General features: G+C 49.9%; 1 protein-coding gene across 1 annotated transcript in view; it reads left to right on the top strand.

Annotated features, from left to right (window-relative positions):
- The window catches only part of TRPC7 (transient receptor potential cation channel subfamily C member 7), a 139,239-nt gene extending 117,896 nt beyond the window's left edge, over positions 1–21,343 (top strand). Inside the window, exons 7-11 of the mRNA XM_045889344.2 lie at positions 5,015–5,210; positions 11,004–11,225; positions 11,892–11,972; positions 18,885–18,960; positions 21,174–21,343. Of these exons, the coding sequence (XP_045745300.2) occupies positions 5,015–5,210; positions 11,004–11,225; positions 11,892–11,972; positions 18,885–18,960; positions 21,174–21,343 (745 nt within the window). The remainder of the gene's footprint in view (positions 1–5,014; positions 5,211–11,003; positions 11,226–11,891; positions 11,973–18,884; positions 18,961–21,173) is intronic.
- The last annotated feature ends 4,135 nt before the right edge of the window (positions 21,344–25,478 follow it).

Raw genomic sequence — 25,478 nt, 5'->3', positions numbered from 1 at the left:
TTGTCTCCCGAACCCGAGAAACAGCCTTGCGGGGAGCTAGCCTCCCGTTTAATTTTAGCCTGCTGTGTGCAGCCTGGGGTAGGTAACTGAACCGAACTGTTTTGGGGGGAAGTGGGGAGGCAGAATTCCCACACCAGGGGAAGGGCATCATGGCATTCTGAAAGCAGTAGCAATTTTCCAAACAATTGCCCCCAAACCCTCGCCGTGTTGATCAGTTTGTTCCCTGAGACCCATACACAACCGCCCCTTGAGGCAACGTGTTATTAAAGCCCCATTATCCAGGCGAGACAGGCCTGGGAGAGAGCTGATTACGAGGCCCCTGCCTTCTGCCTGACAAGTCCATCCCAACCTCCCCCCCACACACACACCCGCACAGTGGGAGCAGCATGAATCACCGCCCTCTTCAGCCTCACTCACAGGAGCTCTCCCTCCATTCCTTCACTAGGAGCACCGCTTTGGCTAGGGTGGCCTATGGACTCAACTTTCCAGTCCCTTCCACGACAGGCCAAGAGTCAAAAGTCACGAGACAGCCCAGGCTGGAGAAGTCAGAAAGAGGATTTGCATGAAATCAAGGGTTTGTGATGATCTTTGCAGGTAGGAAGGAAGATAGGCTTGTTGGAGAGGGCAGCAGCCTATGAATGATTAGCTCCATTCAGCCCCGAGTGGCGGCCCCGGAGGGGCCGATGGGGCTGTGTGTGATCCTGGGTGAGGCCAGGCCGGCAGAGCACACTTGCCTACTCCAGCCTTGTAGCGTCCTGTCGCCCTGCGGGGTTTGCTTTAGCCTGGGACCTCCACAAGGGCAGAAGCAAGGTCTGGGCACCAGCGAATGGGCACCTGGTACACTGCTTGGCACATAGAGTTCAGTGGATATTAGGCAAATAAATGAATGAAAATACTAGCTACCATTTATAGGGTTTGCGTTATATCCTGTACCTAGGTTGCTCATTTAATCTTGACAGCAATGTCCCTAGTGAGGCACCTCTATCCCCTCTCATAGGTGAGTGAACGGAGACTCAAAGAGGTTTGGTAACGTGCCCAGATGTAAATAGCCAGTACGTGGTGGAGCTGGGATTTGAACCAAGGCATGCACCTTTGTTCTTCTCACTCCTCCAGCTATGTCTGTGAAGCTTCTCACGATGGACACAGTTGAAGGAACCGGGGACTAAGTCTGTAGGTAGCCAGAGTGGTTAGGAGGAGGATGCGGAGCCTATGACCACTATCCCTTTGAGTAAAGAACCTCACATTTAGTCTTGAGACCAACTGGTTGACAGTAGAGGCTTTTGGTGAGACAAGTGGCTTCATGGTGATTATCAGCTAAGCCAGTTCCAAGATACTTTCTTCCTGAAAGACAGCCCCCAACCTCCACAGTGACTGGCCTTCTGTCCCATGCCCCAGGTCCCATAGCTCCTGAAAAGCGTGGGTGATGATTAATACATGATTCAGGGAGCATTGTGACCTCACAAAACATTGAGGCCTGCTCCAGTGCCCAAGCTCTCGGCTTCAGTAATGTACCATTTGGCTCCTTTCCAAGGCCAGTCTTCTCTCTAAGAATATGGTAGGTTTCCAAGGTCAAAGTAACACAGCCTTTTCCCACTCAGGGCAGTGAGGACAAGTTTCCTTTATTTCCTGCCACATATTAAACCAGAAGATGCCATAGCATGGCACTTCAAGTTAATTATGGAGCCCTAGTCACCATAAAAAGCATCAAGTTTTCATAGAACTTTCTTTCCCCGCTTTTTCTTCCTGCTAGGATGTCTGTCATCTTTCATATTGATTTCTAAGATCTCTTTATATAAGAAAGACACTCAGTGTTTGTCATGTGTACTGCAGATACAAATTCTTTTCTTAATCTCTTGCCTTACATTGTTAGTTATTATGTCTTTGTTGTATACGAGTAAAGTTTTATGTGCTCAAATCCCTCCATCTTTCCCTTTCTAGCTTCTGAAACCTCTCCCAGCCCAATATTATATAAATAGCAATATTTTATTCTAACTTTTTATTGTGTCATTTTTAAACACTGAACTCTTCAATTCCACTCAGAATTGAGTTATATAGGTGGAGCTATGGATAAAATATGATACTGCCTACCATTTAGCCCAGCTAACTGTACATAACTCAGCCCATGAGGTCCCTTCTGAGAAACAATGACAACAAAATTAGTCTATTCGGTTAGTCCAGATCGTGTCAAGAGGGGTAAATATAAATGAAAGACCCAACCAATGGTGGATCTAGCCATTGTGGATTATTTAAGCCGATGGACCCGGCTTTACTTTAAAGGAGGTCTTTGCTGCGACAACCCATTTTGCCCCATAATAAGAGGACACAGGGCTGTAGATAGTCCAGAAAGAGCTTACAAAAGATTATTAAAAATGCATACTTTGACTAAGACCCCTTCCTGCCCAGTCAGGTTCATGTGTTACTGCCCTGGAGGGGGTCACTTTCACTCTGGAAATCCAAGTGAGTCTGGGCCTCTTGGTAATTAGATACTCCTATAGGTCAGAGCCAAATTTGGGTCCAGAGGCTAATCCTTGATCTATAGAATAGAAATGAAACAGGTGTAAAGATAGTCTAGAAGCCAGATAACAAACCTAAAGGATCAGCATTCCACGAGGGGCTGAGGGGGAGGGGATCTGATGGAGGAGGAGCTAAGCCATGAATTTAGGGATCTGTAAATACTTTTTTTTAAGATTTTATTTATTTATATGAAAGAGAGAGAGACAGCAAGAGAGGAAACACAAGCAGGGGGAGTGGGAGAGGGAGAAGCAGGCTTCCCGCAGAGCAGGGAGCCCGGTGCGGGGCTCGATCCCAGGACCCTGGGATCATGACCTGAGCCAAAGGCAGACGCTTTATGACTGAGCCACCCAGGCGCCCCTGTAAATATTCTTTTACTACAACACACACTGCTTAGTGGGTTAGCTCTGCCTCCTTTAGATTATTCTATTATACAGAATGCCGAAGTGAAGGCACCAAGGATAAGTCAGAGCTTAGTGGCAAAATTCAGAGCAAGAAGCAAATGAGAAAAAAAAATACACTCTGAATGTAGGCCATTTTCCCTAATCAAAATTCAGGAGATTTTCTCTGAATGTTCTCTAATTGCTTGCTTCATTTGTGTCAGCCAAAGTTTTGTGGGGTTTTCTAAGGGAAGCAAGGGAAGATGAATTTCTGTAAGGCATCGCTCAGTTGCATATATTATCCATTTTGTAGGGTGTTCATGGTAAGTGCATCATCCGGGACCAGTGCCTGCCTGCCCAGTCCCTTGCTCGGATCATGTGTCCTCCGGTCTTCCGCTGACCCAGCTAGGAACAACTGTCAGATCACATCCTGCTGTCTCCTTCTAGTTTGGGATTGGGGCCTCATGCAGTGGTTCTGGAGTCTCTCTGCCACTGTTCCCTTCCACTAGGGTGATAACCAAAAGATTACTTCTTAATGGAAGGCAATACCTGCAGAGAATCATGGCCACTGATTGAATGGCATCTTTTTCACACAAAAGGGATCCCACTCAAGAAAGCAGTGTGTCCCCCTCTTTCTCAGAATAGCCTCAGGACCTGGGGCTCTAAAGTAATGCTGGGTACCCAGTCGTTACTTTCAAACCCCCAAATAAATTCCTTCTTATTAAAACTAAAATGAATTAAATATTCCAAACTCACAGTTTTCAGAGAAACTGGAAACAAATAATGACAACAAAAACCCACTTCAATTTTCAGTTTTCAGACTCTGGGATGCATAGGGAATGAGTCAAACTGCTGGCCAGACACACACATACACATACACCCACACACACTCACACACAGGAGAGTCGAAAATCCATGCAAGTCAGAGTTGGATTTTTTAGCCAAAGTGACAAGTACTAGTATTTTTGTACATCATGTCAAATAAATACCAATCCTTAAGAAACGCTGGTATTTTTTTGAGATCTAGCTAATCCTGGCCACTTGTGGGTGAGTGCTGAAAATCTGAAATGTTAAAGAGAAAAAAGAAAGTGTTTTCTCATAATGTACCCCAAATCTGGATGCATACCAAAAGCACTGCATATAACTATTCAGATATCATCGGATGCACAAGGGTGTTCTAAACCACCCAACCAAAACCCAGCTTTCTGACTGGATTCTCTGCTGTAAACCTGACGCGGGGTCCTACCCACAAAGTACAGATGGTGAAACATGCTTGGATCTTCATGTTAAAGCTAGGGTATCCTGGTAACTTCACAGTCTCTAAAGAGTCAAAAAAGCAGTGTCCTAAAAGCCAGGTTTTCCCCACAATGCCCTCCAAGCAGCACAGTATCTACCTTTAGGGAACTGCAGGGCGAGGTGTGGACAGCTGCCTGCTGAATGTGAACAATATGGACACACCAAACTCACACTTCTCATAATTCAACTCTAGTTGAGAGGACATGAGATGTGTGACTGGCCTCACTATCGAGACCCAGGAGGTGGGGAAGCATTGTAGTTAGAAGTACATGCTTTGGGAGACCTCAGACATGCCTGGGTTTGCACCCCACTTTCCAGCCAGATGCCGCTAAAAAGGATAAAGCTCTGAGTGTCCATGTCTCCATCTGTAAATGGAGGTAATAAGTGAGCCCAACAGATGGTCATGAGGCTTAAGGAGCTGCCCCGTGACCAGTGAGGCTGTCTCCATCCGTGGACACCATTCTCTCCTCCCCCAACCCTGCACGTGGGGCAGGATGGTCTGAGACCCTCAAGAGACTATTTTAGGAAGAGTGTGGTTGATAATGTACAAGAACAAACATTTGTCCTGTTGTTTAATTTTAAATGTTTAATAAATTATAAGATAAAAGCGATACCACATCCAGGAGTCCCGATAAATGGACCGAAGGGAAAAGAAAGAGGATAATTTTTGGAAGTCTTCTTAGAAATCGGAACATGCCATTATTTCAGAAGACAGGCATTGCCGCCAGCCCAGCCCCACGTCACCACCAAAGTCTGGGTAATGGGAACTTTCATGTGAAAAGTGTCAGCAGAAGCAAACTGCCTGAAGGAACTGTCTTTCCTTATAGGGTTGAAGAAAGTTTTAAAACCTTATTTTGGTCCATCTTTGGCTTGTCTGAAGTGATCTCGGTGGTGCTGAAATACGATCACAAGTTCATCGAGAACATCGGCTACGTGCTCTACGGCGTTTATAACGTCACCATGGTGGTAGTGCTTCTCAATATGCTGATAGCCATGATCAACAACTCCTATCAGGAAATTGAGGTAAGACCAGTTAATTGAAATTGTTCTCTCTCCCTTGGTTTAATTTACATGGCTGCTCGAAGCAATGAGGGTAATGACATTAGCAGCTCACGTGTTATTACCTGTGAAGCAGGGGGTGCCTGGGTGGCTCAGTGGGTTAAGCATCTGACTCTTAGCTCAGGTCATGATCTCAGGGTGGTGAGATGGAGCCCTTCGTCGGGCTCTGCACTGGGCATGGAGCCTGCTTGGGATTCTCTCTCTCCCTCTCCCTCTGCCCCTCCTCTCTCTCTCTTTCAAAAAAAAAAAAGTGAAGTCAGAACAGCAAACAACCAGCATGCTTACCACACTGCCCCCAGGAGCCATTTCGGCCAACCGGACACATGGCAGAGTGGGCACCACATGCAAAGCAGCCCAACCAGGGCCAAGAGAATCAGGATGGTGAATCTTTCCTCTTTCACGTGTCCCCTCGAGACAGCATGCAGGTGGCCCATGGCCAATCAGAATGACTGCATCTTTCAGCCAACATTCCCTTTGCTTCTCACATGTTATTAAATACCTACTGTATGTAATCCCCATGCCTGGCACTGGTGACACAGAGGTGGCTGAGACAGTCCCTGCCCTGTAAGCACTCAGTTCCTTGAGTAAAACAGATACATCAATGAACTCACTCCACTGCCCTGAGCCCCGCACACCCAGAGAAGTCCTACCAGGTACAAAGCAGAGAAGCTTCTAGAGGTGAGGCCTGAAGGCCATTCGAAGAGTAATACAATTTTGCCAAATAGCTGAGGGAGTCCAGAGAATGTCCCAGGAGGCAGTTTTATCAAAATCTGAAAAGCACAAGCCATAAGCTATTGATCGCAGCCTTGCTTGGAAGAGCAAGAAATTAAGAACAAACTAAATGAGCATTGATAGGAATCTAGTGAAATAGATTATGATGCATTTAGTTAAAGAGACTATGATGCATCTGAACAGCAGAATATTGCTCGACTTTAGAAGGGAGAACAAAGACGTTCTCCATACCCTGGGTGACAGACCTGCAAGTTATAGTGCTAAGTGAAGAAAATCGAGTTGAAGAACGGTGTTTATAGTGTGCTCTCCCTTGTGTAACAAAGGAAGAAAAGGGCATACACACTCACTTTGAATTGGATAAGCCTTTGAAAAGGAAGAAATCTCTGAAAGGGTCCACAAGGAACACACAGCAGGGCTACTTGTGGAGAGGCAGTGGGGGGCGTGGGGGCAGAATGCCTTTCTCTTTATGCCTTCTCATGCTTTATAAATCTTATTATTGTTTTACTTATTACAAGGTAAAATAAATAAGTCAAGGATTAATAAAATGCACTAACGTATTTTGAATTGACTCAATAATCGCAATTCTAGGAATAGACCCAGGCAGAAGTATGATTTTACATAGGTGTTCACTAAAGAAAAAACATGCAAATAGCCCATCAACATCAGAGGGTTTCAGTAAACTCTGACGGAGACTTTAGAACACTGCATACACAAACAGAAAAATGCTTGTGCTGATATCGCAAAATTTCTATGATACCGTTAAGTGGGAAAAAAATGCAAGTTGTGGAAAAACACAGATAGGAAAATCTTTACATAACAACACGAATGTGCATATACAGAAAGAAAAAGCAGAGAAGGGTAGAGAAAAGGTACCGCACCGTTGACCATTGACTGGTTGACCCGGGGCATCCTCTGGGGAAGGGAGTCAAAGGAGAGAGCCTTGGAAGGGGACTGTCACACCTTTGTACTCGGATCTTTTATAAGAAACGAGCACTCGTAATTTCTCACGGGGAAGAAATTAAAGACCTCCAGGTATTAGTTGCTGCGCTGTGGTAACAAAACACCACGACTGGGTGGCCGAAACACAGAAAGGATTTCCCCACAGTTCTGGAGGCTGGACGTCCCAGATCAGGGTGCTGGCAGAGCTCGCTTCTCCTGACGCATCTCTCCTCGGCTGGCGGACCACTGCCTTCTCGTGGTGTCCTTGCACAACCTTTGCTCCCTGCAAGCCGGTCCCTGGCGTCTCTTCTGCTCTGTATGAGTTCACCCTTGATGTCAGCTCAGGGCCCACCCTGGCAACGTCATTTAACTGTACTTACCTCTTTGAAGGCCCTATTTCCAAATACAGTCACATTCTAAGGCACTGGGGGTTAGGGCTTCAACTTACGAATTTTAGGGGACACATTTGGTATAACACACACCTTCCCCAAAATAGAGTATTCGAAACAGTAGGAACAACATATGCCAAGGCAGGAGGGGTGAAATACTGCGGTATTCTTGGCCTGCAAGAGGGTAGACTGCACCAGGGAAAGAAGTAGGGGTGAGCCAGCATGCACCTTAGCCTGCCCCCGCTCTCCGCCTGCCCCCACAGGAAAATGCAGCACTCTGTCCATGGATGAGCATATGTTTTAATGGTGTACATATTTGCTCAGTTATGTGGATGAGCTTTTGCTAACCAGCCCTCCCTGCCCTTCTGGGCCTCAGTTTCCCCAAATGTAAGAGAAACCAGATGGTGCCTGGATAACAAGCATGTCTCTGTACCACTCACCGAGGGTGCTGGGCCCCATCCTAGCAAGCGCTTCATGCTTTGGTCCAAATGAATGTGGCACGGAAACCATGGGATTAGTGTGGAGAGATGCCCAATAGTTTGGGGCAGGACTGGGCACAGCCAGGACGTCACGTGAGCCTGTGATGTTGAGTTACCCCAGCACAGCATTGTGCCCGAGGTGGAGAGAGCCCACTGCAGCCCACACCTCCCCTCAGGGCTCTGAGCTTCTCCTCAGGGGAGAGCACGTGTCCCCTCCCACCTCCCCAGTGATGCATAAGCAAGGGCCCTGAGAAGCCGAACGAGGCCGCTAGACAGTGCCTGGTACCCCCGGTCACATTGAACTTCGATGAAGTACACATCTGTGAAATCTTCCACGAGAACACTTGTTTATTCAGCCAACAGATCTTGAGCACCTACCCTCCAAATCCACGGACCCGCCTGCCTCTACACCTGCCACACCCCCGCCTGCCCTCCTGTGGGGGCGGGGGTGGGGGGAGCTTCTCCATCTGAGATGCTCTGCCCATGTGCCCTGGCTCCCTGCCCTCTCGCCTCCTCAGGAGCTGCCACCGCACGTCATCCCTGCTCCACCCCTATCTTCACCCTTCCTGTCAGCATATAAATGAGACTCTGGGTCTTTAAAAAAAAAAAAAAAAAAGTAACTAAAAAAATCCTCCCTCGATCCCACTTTCCAACTCTTTCTTTCCTGCTCTTTCCTGCCAACTTTCTCAAAAAAGCTGTTTATACTTCTCACTGCCTCCTCTACTCATTAACTCCCACTCCTCTCCACTCTCACCCCACCCACACTTGACCTGGTAGAGAACTAGTCACCCAGTGGAGCTTAGCTCCCACACCAACCATCAGGCAGCCTCCTCAGCCCCGCGGGCCAGGTCAGGAGCTCTACACCCAGGGGGCCTGTAGCCCTTAGCACAACTCCAGGTGAAAGCCTGGGTGATGAGCAGCTCACCATATTCATGTCATGGGCCAGACTGTGTGCTCCACAAGGGCACGGACGGTCAACCCCAGTGCCTACCTAGCCCAGGCCAGCCACATAGTAGGTACTCGATACATGTTTGCTGAATGACTACAGGTTGAACTCTAGGCACTGTGTTAAGTTATGGAGATGAAAATAATACTTACTGAGGGCCTACTAATGTCTGACATTAAATGAACTCATTTCATTCTCATAATATGACCTATGAGGTAGGCCTTCTTGTCGCCATTTTACAGATGAAGAAACTGAGGCCCAGAGCAGCTAAGCCACCTGCCATGGCTACACGGCTAGGGAGGAAGAGAGGCAGGACAGGAACCGAGGCAGGCTCCAGAGCCCATGCTGTCACGACTACACCACCCTTCCTCTCAGGTCACAGTGTCCCTGTCACACGTCCCTGTTGAGCAGCAGAGGATGGGTGCAAGTCCTGCCCTCACAAAGCTTCCAGGCTAAATGACTCCAATACGATATCCCATAGACCAGGCCAGGTGCTGATGCGGCCTCAGCAAAAGCAAACAAAACGGCCAAGCCTGCGGGGAATAGCCTTGTATCACACAGTACCTCCCAGCAGCCTCAGCTCGGCCCCTGGAAATGTAGCTAGTGTCTGTGAGGACTGGAACCCACCCCCTGATGGAGCACATACCTCAGTGCCAATCTCAGGGCTACGTGAAGGAGGCAGCATCTTCTCCATGTCCCGATTGGCAGGCCCCAAGCCCTTGCTGAAGTCATGCAGCTAGGAAGGGGTTGCGAGCCCAGGTCTGTCTGACTCCAAATCCCATGCCTCTTTACTGCTCCCAAACCGCCCCACTAGGACAGAAGCCTAAAGAGCCTGCCAATTAAAAAAAAAAAAAAACAAACACACCTGCTACCTGTTAGGGGGCCTACTCAGCAGCCTGGCACTGACACCACGCAGACGTAAGAGATGTGGGGTTTAAATCTAGCACCACTACGAGGGAAGAGAGCATGGCTGGACTAGCTCATGCTAACTACAGTCAGGTCCGTTTCTCTTAAACGACACGTGCACAATCTCTTTACATCCTCTGTGGCAGCACTCTGACCCATCAGAAATATGCTTTCTAATTAGAAATACGCAGTGATACAATACAATCTGGGAGCTGCTCACCACATGCATCTGTTAAGTACGTGAAATGTGACAGATCCAAATCGAAATGTGCTGTAAGTATAAAAAATACACACCGATTTCAAAGACTCAATAGGAAAAAAAAACGTGACTTATCTCATTAAGAATTTTTATAGGGGCACCTGGGTGGCTCAGTTGGTTAAGCAACTGCCTTCGGCTCAGGTCATGATCCTGGAGTCCCAGGATCGAGTCCCGCATTGGGCTGCCTGCTCGGCAGGGAGTCTGCTTCTCCCTCTCCCACTCCCCCTGCTTGTGTTCCCTCTCTCGCTGTGTCTTTCTCTGTCAAATAAATAAATAAAATCTTTAAAAAAAAAAAAGAATTTTTATAATGACACGCTGAAATGATAACATTTTGGATCTCCTGGATTAAATAAAAGATATCACTGGGATTAATTTCACCTGTTCTGTGGGGCACCTGGCTGGCTCAGTCAGGAGGGTGAGAGACTCTTGATCTCAGGGTTGTGAGTTTGAGCCTCACGTTGGGTGGAGACATTACTTAAAATAAATAAATAAACAACACTTTAAAATAATGTAATCTTTGATGAATCACTACATTCTAGACCTGAAACCAATTTTACCCTATATGTTAGCTAACTAGAATTTAAATAAAAATTTGAAAAGAAAAGAAAAATGAGCCTGTTCCATTTTCCTTTTTATCCTGTGGCTACTAGGAAATTTAAATTTACTTCTGTGGTTCACGTTTGTGGCTCACGTGATATTTCTACTGGGCAGCAATGCTCTGGAACATGAATACCCCGATGCCGTGGTGGTTTGTGAATCCCCAGAGCCCTCGGGGGCTGATAGGATTAAGTGGCAGTGAGAAAAGTTCTCTGGTTTGTGGCAAGTGGAGAAATGTTTGTGAAAATACCCAGCGGAGAGTCAGGGAGGAGGAACAGGCTGAGGTTTTCAACAACGAATCCTGAGGAGTTAGGTAGAGATCTTAGGGATGACTAATTTCATGCAGTTTTAGCACAAGCGAACTCCCCATGCTGGGCCTTCATAAAGAGGGAGAACATCCAGAGACCCTCAGTCAGTCCTGTTTAGAAGTCTGCCGTCAGAAGATGTAGCCTGCATCCCGCGCTGTTCAATTGTGGCCTTTGATGGTGCGCTGTTTCCCTTGCCCCACAGGAGGATGCAGATGTGGAGTGGAAATTTGCCCGAGCCAAGCTCTGGCTGTCTTACTTTGATGAAGGAAGAACTCTTCCTGCTCCTTTCAATCTAGTGCCAAGTCCTAAGTCATTTTATTATCTCATAATGAGAATCAAGATGTGCCTCATAAAACTCTGTAAATCCAAGGCCAAAAGCTGTGAAAATGACCTTGAAATGGGCATGCTGAATTCCAAATTCAGGGTAGGTGGCATGGGGTTTATGGGGCAAGAGAAGGCGGGGGATGGAGATGGGGAGGGGGACCGGGCGTGCTCGATTCAGATGGTGCCGCTGATACGAGGGAAGTCAGTGAGGGGCCCCCGCTTTTCAGAATCTGCAGGCACATCGGCAAAGCTGCAGCCCCAGCAGAGGCTGCCTGTGGTAGGTGCCCTTCTCCCCACAGTTCCTTGCAGAGGTGGCCTGCAGGCTGTGGGCTGAGCCACGCCCCCACCGAGGCAACCGCTTAGTGGCCCCCAAAGAGGAATGGCTCTTCCCAGAAGCTTTCTGGAGAATGATCTCCGGGAAGAAAGTTTCCCTGCCCATTACCTCCTCCTCCTGAAGATTCTCAAGGTTTAGTAGCATATGAAAATCTCTCAGGAGTCCTGGAAGAAAGACACCCCCTACTAACTTTAACTCAGTGCTTCCCAAAGTTGACCAAACTATATTCTATAACCTGTAGTCATCCTACAGAACTAAGGTCCCAAGAACAGTGTTCTAAGAAGCCTAGCAGCAATGGGTATATATCAGCTTCATGAGGGTCCTCTTTTTAGGGACAGTCCCATATATGGGTGCTGTTCATAGATGGCTGTCATATGTTACATGAATGTGTGTGTGTGTGTAGTATTTATTATGGTTTTTTTTCCCCCCCAGAAGACTCGCTACCAGGCTGGCATGAGGAATTCTGAAAACCTGACAGCAAATAACAGTTTCAGCAAGCCCACCCGATACCAGGTAACCACACCTTTCCCAGGTATGGGCAGAAGTGGACACTATCCAGACATGGATTTAGTAACAGGGCTGCGTCAGCCCCCCAGCACCCAGCTTCATTTCTTCCTTCATCCAACAAATACGCACTGAGTGATGATGTAGCAGGCACTGCACTACTCACTGGGGATGGAGACGGGTCCCTGTCATAGGGGTACCTCCAGGCCAGTGAGGGACGGAGACAAAGTACAAGTAACACACAAGTAAGTACATAACCTCAAATTGATAAAAGGAGAAAGAAGAAAACAACAGGGTGCAAAAATGGGGAGTAAGAGAGAGCCCCTGCTTAGGTGTGGTTATCAGGGGAGGCATCTTTAAGGACAGGACAGTTAGTTAAGACCTCAAAGAAGGAGGCAGCCCTGTGGGGCCTCCCAGGCTTGGGAAAGGCATCCACAAAAGCCAGAGGGGAGAACCTGGGCAGGTCCAAAGCAGCTGGAGCTCAGCGGGCACAGGACAGTCATCCAGGTGCAAGGGAGTGAGATTTGGACTGGGATGTGAGTAGGGGGATGGAGAAAAGCAGACAGATTCAGTATACATTCTGGACACACAGGCAATGGGACACGATGCTTCTCTGCAGGGACAGGGTACCCAGCACGACTCGGTGGACATGGGTGTCCCCGCGGAGCACCTGACCTAAGACCGCCAGCTTGCCAAAGTCTGTTCTTGTACATAAACCTTAGAAGACTTTTTATGCTTACAGCCCTTGGTGCTGCTTTTGGAAATTAATGCCCCTGCTCTGTATCTATCTGAATCAGCCCATGAGCCAGTGACAAATGGCAACTATGGGTTATTGATTATAAAAGCACAGGCCATTCATTTCCTGCCTTCCCCTTCTCAATGATCAGCAGTTCTATCCATGCTGATCAGTTCTTTTTTTTTTTAAAGATTTTATTTATTTGAGAGACAGACAGATAGTGAGTGAGAGCACGAGCAGAGAGGAGAGGGAGAAGCAGGCTTCCCGAGGAGCAGGGAGCCCGATGCGGGGCTGGATCCCAGGACCCTGGGATCGTGACCTGAGCCGAAGGCAGACCCTTAACGACTGAGCCACCCAGGCGCCCCTATGCTGATCAGTTCTTATCAGAGGTAAACCTGAAGCCACCCTGAGCATGCGGGGGGTGGAGGTACGGTGCCCCTGGTGCCACCATCCCAGAGGGAGCAATGAGACTTAGCATCTCCCAGACGCAGGTCTCTAACTGTATCTCCACCCATATTTCAGAAGCCAGCTATGCAGGTAGGAGGATTTAAGTGCGCAATTAAGAAACATTTCATCCCTCAAAGCACTTAGAGTTTGATGAGACGACACAGGCTAAAAACTGGAAACGGGCAAATCTTGTATTTAATTGTGTGCAGAACTGGGCCCGACCAGTTTGATCTGCTTTGAGTTATGTTACAGCACAAATCCTTCGGTCAGTGGAAGGATTTTTATTTCTCAGCTTGTCAGAGAAAAATATAGATTATCTGTGTCACAAAAGAGATAGAAAGCCCTCAGGGGTTAGGGTCAAATCTCTGATGGGTTTCGAGAAGAATCAGCTGCCGAGATAAAGGAAGACTGATGATGTAGTGAATGTCCTCTACCCAGAATGAATCCTTTAGGGGCAAGACTGTTTTCAAAAGCAGCCTGGAGGTGATTCTGTTTCTGTCTTCCCTCATCACTGGCTGAGTCCCTGTGGCCATCAACATCCCCAAAAGCTTCCTGCTGTGATGACAGAGATTGGGTGGTACTGGGCTTCAGGCTGCTAATGACCTTGGGCAGCCTGCTCACCCTGTATTTTGTGAATCCACCAAGAAAAGCCTCCAGATATTTATTCAAACAGTTGTCACAGAAAAGAAGAAAGGAAACCCCGGGGCCAGTAAGCATCAGAGGGAAAGGGTTGAGAGGGAGCAAAGAACTGGAGAGCCCTTTGCATTTGCCCATGTGCCCTGTGCTTAGCCCTGCAAGGTGAAGTCTGCGCACCTTCCTGAGCCATCACCTGCTCAGACAGCAGTAAAGCAATAGACGGCAGGAAGGACAGTGGGGTGCAGGCTAGACACTAGCCCAGATGTAATCTCACCCAAGGCCAGTGAGAGAGGCAGTAGCTTTAACCCCATTAAACAGAAGAGAAAACTGAGGCTCAGGGGTGAAGGCCCACAGCTGGTTGAACTATCTATCTGACTCACAAGGGTACCCCTCTTTTACTACATCACACTTCCTAGGCACCCAAGCCTTGCTGAGAACCTGTCCTGCCTGCCTGAGAACTGTCTGAGCCTGTGGAGCATGAGGGGAGGGGGCAAGGTATAGGAGGAGCTTCTGGAATGAAGGACTGGGGCAAGGGTCTGGCAAATCCTCTTCTGTTTTCTTGGGCCCACTGGTGGCCTTCCAAGTTGCACTACTTTCTTCCCAAAGCACCTTCCAAATGTGCAGAAATCAGAAGGAGCCTGGCACACTTCCTCTTTCTTAGGCTCCTGGCTGCACCCAGAGCCGTCACCTCCCCGAGGACATGTGGCAGAACCACAGGCCCTCACACTGTCAGGGCTCTGAGAAATTCTGTAGCATTCCCAGTAAGACAAAAGCCCCGTCATTCATGGAGTTTTTAAGCTCGTTGCCTCTGTGTCTCTTCAGTAGATCAAACTTAGTGCTTGAGATGTTTATTTGAAGCTTGTCAATCCTTCGACTTCTGAGGGTTCTCTGGTGTAAGGGAAGGCCATTCCCTCAGACCAGAGGCTCTCTGTGCTTTGCTTTAACTTAGGCTTCCAGGGGTCTGAAGGCTATTTTTCACAAAACCGGTCCTTTACTTTTGTAATGTTGTTTTTTTGTTTTATTTTGTTTTTCCAATCTGGGCTCATATGAAACCAAACAATGAAACAAAACCAAGATACTGGTGAGGGGGTCAGAGTACGCCTCCCGTCAGAACCACTCTGTGACCTCTTCCAAAATCCAGGGTGCCTATCTGCTGGGGCGCGTGCAGACTCATCTACTCCCACTCTGAGAGCTGCATTTCCTTCTCGAGCAAAGCAAACCAGCCGCATCCCAAATGCACCACAGAGTCCAGGCATGGTCGGTTCTTCACATGAGCCCCAGTGTTTGTGGTGCAATCCTTTCCCCAAACCCAGTGGGGAGTCCTCCTTTTCATGCTCTAGGTGGCCTTTTCTGTAGAGACCAAAGCAAACAGAATAGACAACTCGCCAATGCTGATTCCTTCTATTTCTGGTGTCTGATAAACCCTAGTTTAACAAATGGCATGTCTGGGATCCATTCTGTCCCCTTTCTTCCAAGTGTCCCTCGATTTCTGTTTTCCTGGGTGGCAACACTGTTTCCCTCTAGATTCTTTGTTGACCATCTTCAGCGTCCCATCTGTGTCCTCTTTGTTTACATCTTGAGCTACTCTGGCTGCACAGAGAGATGCCTCTCTTCCATAGAAAGTCTTTCTATGTCCTCCCAGCACCAGCAGCAGCCCTGGGAATGTGAGCGGGGAGAATTGTGAGGCTCCTTCCCTGGATCTCAGTGTCATGACCATTCAGATCCCTTGTGCCTCTCATCCTCATTCCCTTCCAGTGTTAGTTCTTTGGCCTGAGTTATGTCACCAGCTACACTCATCTCCAGCACCTGCTAAGGGCAGGAGGACAAGGTCGGAGGAATCAACACCAATGGGGACACATTCACTTGGGGACAGTTTATTAGCTTCTTGAAGTGAAAGAACTCTATGAAAGATAGCAAGGAGACATCTCAAACCCATCACAAAGGACCATTCTTTTACCCCAAACACAGTGAAGGAGGGGAGACTTTTGGTGTCCATCTTTTCTGAAAACAGATATCCCCTCTAGCATCTGTGTGAAAGAGAACTTTGGGTAGTTCTAACCACTTCCACATTTCTGGGGACAAGACTGGCATCTTCCCTGACATACCCCAGGTTGTCTAACACGTATGCACTACAGGGGGAACCCAGCGCCCATCGGGACACAAAGTCTCTAAGCAGATGCTAGGCGGTCACACTGCTCTCCTTTAAGGCATCTGTCACTCCTGGGAGTGAAGTGGCGGTGGGAGGAAGAGTAAAGGGTCCCTGCTTGTCTGCAGTGCTCATGAGATTCTGCTTCCATATTAAGCCTCAGTAATCCTGACACATGATGAGGGGCTTAATTTCAGACGTTTGTTTCTCTCCCCTGGGAGCCACAGATGTGCAAGCCCTAGCTCAGATGAGGCATGCCAGCCCTCGAGAAGGGTCCATGAGCGCTCATGAAGATGACATGCCGGTGACCCTCTTCCCCAAGGGTAACAGTTTTTTTTTTTTTACTGAAATATCCCAAGGGGTAACAACTGAACAAAGCCATCCATCCTCCGAAATCTAACTGAGGCTTCCTCCTGCAGAGAAAACCTTTTTATTTATTTTTTTTTTAAGATTTTATTCATTTATTTGAGAGAGAGAATGAGAGAGAGAGAGCATGAGAGGGGGGAGGGTCAGAGGGAGAAGCAGACTCCCTGTCGAGCAGAGAGCCCGATGCGGGACTCGATCCCGGGACTCCAGGATCATGACCTGAGCCGAAGGCAGTCGCCCAACCAACTGAGCCACCCAGGCGCCCTAGAAAACCTTTTTAAAGGACAAGTAGGTAGCTGCGGTTTCCTGCATCTCATCCCCTAAAGCATCTTGCACATAACCTTTTCCTGAAGGTTGGAAGAAGCCCCAGCTTTGGTTTCCGTTTTGATTACATCTCAGATCTGCCACTTCCAGGCTGTGTGACCTTGAAGTCACCTCGCTCTATGAGCGTTGGTGTCCTCATCTATGAATGGAGACAACTTTCCCAAGCTCACCAGGTTTCTGGGAGGATTCAGTGAGGTTCTTCTGTCAAGGAGGCTAAAGGGACTCCTGGTCTGCTGGAAATACTCAATATGTGTGTTTCTCTGTTTCTTTTTCACCCTTTCTCCCCTCCTCGCAGAGGCCCATCCACACTGAAGGGGGCTTGTGAGTGGGGTCTCACCTATTCAAAACAAATGGAGTTTGGGGGGACACTGTGTATTAATAATAAACACACAGGGGAATCTTTTTTTTTTCTTTTTATATATTTTTTTTCCGGGTTGGTTTTGATCTGATAAATGCACGCATCCCCTCTGCGAGGGGGGCACAGGGGAATCTTTTAAAATAACGGGTTGAATTGTGTTGCACTACCAACAAAGGGAGAGACCGTGATCACTGCCACACCTGTAGAAGGTCTCGACTCAGCACCATCGCGGAAAATTGAACTCTCCACTTTCCACCTCGCGCTTATACTTTTACCCCACACATATAAAGGTTCTTCAACTGATGAATCCAGAAACTAAGGAACCCTTAATTCTTGAGGTTTTCCTTAAAACGGCAGCAAGCTTTAACTAGATCCCCTTGACTGGCTTCAGCCTGAAAATTTGCAGAATACTTCTGAATTCTATATTCAGGAAGAATTTCACATACCTGGGTGTCTGGGTTTTGGGGTTTTGTGCTTTTTTCCCTGAGAACTGGCTCGGAACAACGTTGGTTTTGTGTGGGTTTTGCAGTTCAAAGTGAAAAGAGCATTACTGAGTCCCGTGAAAGGCATCTATCCATACAACTTGGGTAACCTGCCTTAGGGACTAGGGAGAATGTCAAGAAGAAATCTAGCAGTCAGTTTAGCCACTAACATGGCAAGACCCAGGCCTCTCTGACAGAGGGCAGCACGAAGACAACTTGCTCACTCATGGTTCGGCCGAAATAAGATCACAACTCAAAGCACAGAGCCGAGGAGACCAGCAGCCCGAGGGCTGAGGGGGGCAGCAGTGGCCTAGAGGTGACGCAGGGCTCACCCCAGACAGCCTTTGCCAGGTTCCATTAGAGTCCTGGAGTCACACAGCCTGGAGACACCAGGCTGAGGTCTTCGCCATCAAAGGCACTGAGAGAACCTGCAGCTGATGACAAGAATGTGCTAAATCCAGCCATCCACTCCCCTTGGCTTACAAAAAGCTTTCCCTGAGCCCACATAGTTGGAGAGAACTCAGTAACCTGCCTGACCACACACGGCACGGCCAGGGACAGAATTCAGGTCCCTCCCGTCTAGAAAATGCTGCCTCGGTCCCCTGAGTCCCCGGCTGTGAGCAGGTGACAGGAAGGGATGAGCAAGGAGCAGGGAATCCCTCCCTCTCTGCCAGTTGCTCAGCCCTTGCAAGATTCAGAAGTCTCAGCTATCCGAGTATTGCTAAATCCTGTGACTGCCCAGGAATCCACCAACGACCAGCTGGCAAAACCCAAAGTTCACCTCCTGCCGTCTTTCTCACACTTGGCTCTATTCTTGGTGCCTCTGAAGTGTTTACTCCTACCTCCTCATTTGCTTAAAGAACCCATATCTGCATAATACACGGAAGCTACAGGCCAACCCCTTCCCCTCCAGCACGACCCGCAGGCCAGAGTCAGGCATGCGGGCTCTCAGGGGAGTGGGGTGCTGGCAAAACCTCCCGAGGCCCGGCTCTATCTGTTTCCGCCCCTGGCAGGAATTTTCCAAGGTATAGTGGACTTGTCCAGCCTGGTCCTGATGTGGTGCTAAGCCCTGAGGAGAGGACATGACTGGCTAAGGTCACAAAGAAGGTCAGGGTGGAGTCGGGCATAGGACCTCCCACTAGCACTAAGTGATGCTCTGTCGCTCTCCCTGGCTTGGCCTCCCATCCTTGAGTGTCCTGCTTTCACGTCCCCGGGGCAGGGTCATCCTAGGCAAGAGGTTAAACAGACACAGGCCCACGTTCCCCCAACAGGTGAGGCACCCTGAGAAGAGAGGCACCGAGCATGGGGGCTCTCCCAGCCGCTGACTGGGCTCTCTGTGGGGGAGAAGGGGGCATACATATACCATGCGGGCTGCTTCTGTCCTTGGCCAGGCTTGTCTGACCCTTTCCTTGTGCTCCCATTTCAGAAAATCATGAAGCGGCTCATAAAAAGATACGTCCTGAAGGCCCAGGTGGATAGAGAAAGTGACGAAGTCAACGAAGGTAAGTGATGGGTTCTTTTCCTGCAGGTCGGCAGTAGGGCAAGGTCTCACCCAGCTAAAATCGAGGTGGTGTGGACAGGACTGCGTTCCTGTCTGGAGGCCCCGGGGGTGCTCGCTTTCCTTGCTGGCTCAGGTGTGGGCAGAAAGAGGTGCCATGTGGCTGTGGGGTGATGGCCTCTGTCCCCTCGCTGGCTGTAGGCTGGGGCTACCACCACCACCCCCCTCCGGCTGCCTACAGCCGCCTCATCCCAGAACCAGGCCCCCAGCCCCGAGCCTTCCTCCAGCGGCCACATTCCGTCCTGTTCTGTCCTCATGTCTCTCTGACCCCCTCATGCCTTCCTCTTCCACTTGTAAAGACTCACGATTAGACTGGATAACCCAAAATCATCTCCCTATTCAAAGCTGGCTGATGAGCAACCTTAATTCCATTTGTGACCCTCGTTCCCTATTGCCATGTAAAGTGACCATACTCAGATGGGACACCAGGGATTAGGACCTGGTCATCTCTTTGGGGGCAGGGGGCTGGTAATAATCCTGCCTAGTGCAGCGATGGTTGCCTCGATTCCCCATCACGTCCCATGGGTACAGGACAGCCTGGAATTCCTCATCCCAAGGGTGCACATACAGAGAGCCATAAGCAGACGGGACACCTCTTTCAGATCCTGCCACCACCCTGTCTCACTTCCAGGCCCTGAGAACCTGACAGCCCACAGTGTTTCTCGGAGTATTCCCCCAGCTCAGAATTACGTGTTAAAAACGCCCATCCCGGACCGCACCCAGGCCTAAGGAATCGGCATCTGCAGGGTGGCCTGGCGGGCTGTGCATTTTGGTGAAAGCCCCAGGTCATTCTGATGCACACTGAAGTTTGCAGGCTACATGATTTTCACTGCTTGGGTGATTTTCCAGTCCATAAGCAGTTACTCTTAAGTGAAAAGCAAATTACCTTACACCAGGTCATTAATCTTCATGAGACACACAGGACAAATATTTGCTACCTCGAAACAGCCTCCTCTATGAATGAAGGCACTCAGTGTCCCCCTCGCTCGGGCCACGGGCCTACTGGAAGAGCCCGGTCCCTTAGTGACCCTCTGTTTCCTTCTGGAGCCTCCAGCAGGCAGCCTGAAGATCCCCAGTGGCCAGACTCACTCCTGGGCTGACGCTGCCCAGGGGCTGAGCAGCAGCTGTTCAGACACCCCTGAGGCTGGGTCTGGGACGCACCACCAGGTGGCCTGCCAGCCACCTCGAGCAGTGCGTCCTTGCGATCGACAGGAACATAACTGATTACCGACGGCGGGGTTGCCAGGTTTCATGCCACTAGAATTATACCATGCAACTGGGGCTCAGGAAAGCACCCCATGAAAAGGAAACAGGGAATGTATGCGTTTGTCAAAACTGGCCAACCTCTATCTTTAAGATCTCTGCATTTTCTGTCCCCAACACATATGGAGAAAAGAGGAATAACGTGCTCCCGGGCACCGGACTCCCATTTGAGGCAAGTCCAATATCTATAATATCAGAAAAGAATGTTTTTGAGTCCTCTTTGTAGTTCATTAAAAGATTTGCCCAGCCCAGGCCCAGGTGGATTTTGACCGACGTGGTTCACTGTGGAAGCCAGGGCAAGTCCCGCCCCCCCCCCGCCCCCCGCGCCCCCCAGTGGCCCCTTGCTATGGAAGGAGGCGGCAGCTTCGGCAACAGAACACGGTGTGCGTGGTCGGGGCAGACCCTGCTCCTGCCAGGCTACCACGTGCATGGTGCGGAGCCCGTCCCTTCCCGCTTGGGAGCTTCTCCTCTGCAGATGACAACCACGGAACACAACAGGGAGCATCATGAGAATGATTGTTCCAGGTAATGACGGTGTTGCTCGGAGTCTTGAAATCTGCCTTTAATGGCTCCGAGGCCAATATTCTAACATGGTCTGAAACAGGCGCTGGGAAGGCACAGCCCTGCTCCTGACTCCCCCTTCCATCTGAAACCCTTCACAAAGAGCTTGACCAGGAAGGGGAAGAGGAGGGTTTTAAATGGACAGATGTGTTGTTCAGTGGCAGGAGCTGGGTGGGACTTAGGTCAAAACACCACTCGTGTGCCCTCACCTCTACCCTTCGTGGGCCGGCCCAGCACCCTGACGCTGTGCTGGAAAGATGCGCGCCCCAAACGTATGTGGAATGAGCCCCTTCTGCCAGCTCACGCTCACCAAAAGCTCATCTGTCCTTGCAGGTGAACTGAAGGAAATCAAGCAAGATATCTCCAGCCTGCGCTATGAGCTTCTGGAAGAGAAATCTCAAGCTACCGGGGAGCTGGCAGACCTGATCCAACAGCTCAGTGAGAAATTTGGAAAGAACTTAAACAAAGACCACCTGAGGGTAAACAAGGGCAAAGACATTTAGCAGCCCCCCTCGGCATCTGTGACTTCTACCAGCATTCCCAGGCCAGGATGGATTTCCTAGCCACCAGGCCTGGCAGGGAAGGGTCCTGGGCCCACTCCTCTAGGACACTAAGGGGACCCACTGGCTCCATCCTGAGCAGACGTGCGTGCACCGTCGTGGCCTGCCTTGACCCAGAACTGTTGTGAATCTAGGCTGTTGGGTAAGAAAGGCCAGCACAGGAGGAGGGGAGGAGATGCCCCTCTGACACGTGTGAGACCTTTGGTCCAGTCACAGGGACACACGTGAGGAAGAGGCCTTCTTGGATGCACACACGTGCCCTCCCACTGCACACGGACCGCATCCATCTCTGTCTGTGTCCCAGGAAGACAAACCACCTCATCCCATGCACCCCTCCTCACTCCCTCCCCACCACCCACCCATATCCAAACAGAACCGGGAGGTGACCTGTGATCTATTCTTAAGTGCCAGATGAGAACACAGATAGCCTAATAGCAAAATAGTTCTATTTGTTTATAAAAAAAAAAAATTAAAAATGCTAAATCAAAAATTGTACTGTAGGTAGCACTGTTTAGAGAACAACAACAAAATCCAAATGATGTATTTTTACCTTTATTATGATTATCTTGTATTTACTATTTTTACCTAAAATGGGAAGAAATAAAATTACCTCATAATAGCCTGGGGAGCCTCCGTCAATGTGCTGCCCTCCTGCTGTCCTGTGGCCTGTCTGGAGGTGGCCTCAGAAGCCCAGGGGCCTGGCACTTCTCTGGAAGGAGATTGGGGCAGGTGTGAGCGGGGGGGAGGTACCAACCACGCCACCCACCCACCCCCCCCAACCCCGGCCGCGATCCTGTAGCCAGGACCCCTACCTTCCAGACCTACGGAGCCCAACCTCACCAAGGTCAGGAAGGAGGTCCAGAAAAAGGTGAGGGAAGCAAAACATCTCTTCCCACCCACCTCTCGCCCGCTCTCCCTGTGTGGGAGGGGAAGGGGTGCCCGTGAACCCCTCCCCCCACACACATCTTTCTCAAGGAGCAACCTGCGTGTGAGTGGGGAGAACGGCCACCAGAGGGAGCCCCAGTCCCAAACAACACCTATTCAGAGCAGGTTGGAGAGGATGCCATTGGATTCAGGGAGAGGCCCCGGGGCCCCAAGGGGACACTTACTAGTAACACTAGCCAGACATACTGAGCGAGCACTTGCTGGGTGCGAGGTACGGTGCTGAAATCTCTGCCCGCATCCATCCACTGAATCCTCAAGGCAACCCTGGGAAAAGAAAGAGGCTCAGGGTCACAAATTCAGATGCCCTGCAGACACACTGGGAGGGCAAAATGTGTGTGTGTGTGTGTGTGTGTGTGTCTTGTACATGTATGTGTATGAGGGGGCTTGTGTTTCACGAGGCACACTGCATCTTCAGAGATCAAACATTTTTTACTTAACACTGCTCTAAGAAAAGAGCAGATGAGATGGGGTAATAAATCGTGAAGTTGGTGCTGGCATGGAGGAAGGGGGGAGAGCCATGACACACAGAGCAGCTGAGCCCTACCAAAGTGGCCCACAGACACAGCCCAGCCAACTGTTGCCATAAAGAATACAGGCCCAGCTTTGCCAAATCTTCCCAATTTTGTGGGGGGTAGCCCATATTTGTTGAGTCCCTGGCAGCCAAGAAATGGGGCTTTGCACCTGGGCTGTCCTGGCACCACCGTCCAGAGCTCCAACAAGAGGGAAACAGAGGTGCCCGATGGGTGCTTGGGGCATACCGTATGCTCACAGTCTGGGGGTTTTTCACCTGGGGTCCTTGTGAGGGGTCGTAGATGAATTTCAAAACACCTGCAAATCCTCAAGTGTCCATCAGATCGTGTGCTTGTCTTTGTGATGGTATGTTGTTCTGGCTTATCCCAAATACTCACCCATGGACCCCTGAAGCCTACAGATGATGACAGAATTCATTCGGCAGATATTTACCAAATCCCTTGCCAAGTGCTGAGGATGACACACATCAGCATCCAGGGGGGCTCCTTTTTAAGCCTGGACTCTGAATAAGAAAGCTGATGTGCTTTGTAGGAAAAGCAACTGATTTATCCAGGGGACAAATTACCAGCACTTCTGGAAGATTTCCTTTCGGATCCCTCACTTATCTTCATCAGAATGCTAATAAACACTTGGAAGATGCATTATTCAATTTCCCTATCTGCCTTCAGCCAGAGGCAGGTGGCAACCCCATTTTCAAATCCTGGGGTGCCCTTTTCTTTTCAAACCTAAGCCTCAAATTTTCCCTCTATAGAGATAAAGGAAAACAAGTCCCACTGAGTAATTAAAAACTGAAAAGGAAACCTGGCACCATCCATTAGGTTTTGGATGCCGTGTCTGGGAGGTAAAGGCAGCCCAGGAATGGACTCATGGCTGCCAGAGGGAAGTAAGGCAGAAAGGGACCCCTCTTTCGTGGAAAGCCGTTGCAGAGGCCTTGGAACTGAGGGCTGGCAGAGTTATCAGCTGGAGCTGAGGCAAGAGCTTAGTGATTTTCCAGGCACTGACAGCCTCCCTCCCTCACCCCTTCTCCTTGGCTCCTGTTGAATTAACCGGGTGGGAGAAGACAAAGCAGGAGAGTGAAGAGTGAAGCCTGAGAGGGGCTCACAGACAAAGGGGGAGGAGAAAGAGCCCCGGCCCTCCTGAAAAGCCTCCAGACCCACGGGCTTCTATGCTTTCCCAAGCACCCTATCCGTTCCGTTGGAGCAGGCCACACAGCTATCCGTCTGTAGGTCTGTAACGTTCCCGTGTGCTTGTAACATCTGTCTTCACTGCTTGCGGGCAGGAAGCTCCACGAGGGGGTCCGGGTCTGTTTTATGGCCACTGTGCCCTGGCACCGGGCCAGAGAATAGCCACTGAGTGAACCATGGCTAGGGCCACAGTTTTCTAGAATTCCTTCAGATGGCACCCCTGGGCTCTGAAAATCTGGTGAATTTGCAGGAAACACACGTTTCCCTCCCGGCCACAGCATGGAAGGAGCCCCCGCTCCAGCACCTTCTGTCCCCATGGTGGCCCAGGCTCCGGCTCAGGGGGGCCAGCGGTTAAGCAGCCAGTTCTCCAGCGACTTGTCACCTCCTAATGGCTCCTAAGAGGACTTGACAAATCCTAGTGACACTTCCTGGGCAAAAACCCCCAATTAGGCCCCAGAGCTATTCCTAAAAGACGTGTGCTCACACACTTGAGAAAGCACGGCCGGGCTCCTGTGCCCGGCAGTCGCAGAGTATCTCCCCTGCTCCCACAGACGCCAGAAGACAAAACAGGGGCCAACCAACACACCCCAAACCCTGGGCTCAGGGACATTCCCTCATGCGAGGGCCCCTGTGCGGAAGCTCCTGCAAGAGGGTTGTGGGAGGCGTCTTCGGGTCTGCTTGCCCCCAGGAGGCCGAGACACCTTGCCCTGCTCAGAGCACCCGGAGTCTGGTTAAAAATAAGCGGCGTCGGGGCCGTCACTCTTCAAAGGGTTCATTAAGGCTTATGTAAAGTGTGAGTCTGAGGCTCCCAGAGGCTGACAGGAATTAGGAGTTGGATCATCTGAGGCAGGGAGGCAACGCCCCCATTCTATGTTTATCCCATGTCTTCGCCTCATCCCTTGGAGAGTGAGTATGCTGGAGGGAAGGGCCTCCAGGAGAGACACAGGGAATGTACGTCAGCTCAGGCAGCAAAACCCCTGCTGCCCCTGACCTGCAGACAAGGCAAGGGCCCAGGCTGACCCAGCCTCATCCCAGCCCTCGGGAGTGGAGGCCACCTGAGCCGGCTCTTCCTGAAGGAGCCCTACCCACTCTTCGCTGGGGATTTCTCCCTTTGCTTCAGGGAAGGAAGGACGCAGACACAGGAAAAGAATTAAAGTGTCCGGAGCTGGGGTCTCCTGACCCCTGAGTCTTTAAGAAAAGGAAAGCATGGAGGAAGAACCACAGAGTTGGAAAGAAATGGTGTTTGAGGAGCACAGGGTTCTCCCCTACCCGGAAATGCTTCCCTGCGACGGGGGCAGGACAGGAAACGAGGCCGGGTCCTGAGAAACGAAGGTCAAGGCAGCCGGGCCCTGCCCGTGAAGGAAAAGCAATCCATGCCCAGAGACATGGGGACCACAACTGGAAGGCCACATCCTCAC

Source organism: Mirounga angustirostris, unplaced genomic scaffold (genome assembly GCF_029215605.1).
Source record: "Mirounga angustirostris isolate CCGP_5_RB_7025 unplaced genomic scaffold, mMirAng1.0.hap1 SCAF_7, whole genome shotgun sequence".
NCBI classification, from domain to species: domain Eukaryota; kingdom Metazoa; phylum Chordata; class Mammalia; order Carnivora; family Phocidae; genus Mirounga; species Mirounga angustirostris.
The sequence above is the reverse complement of the archived record's forward strand: the minus strand, read 5'-3'. Positions and strand labels throughout refer to the sequence as shown.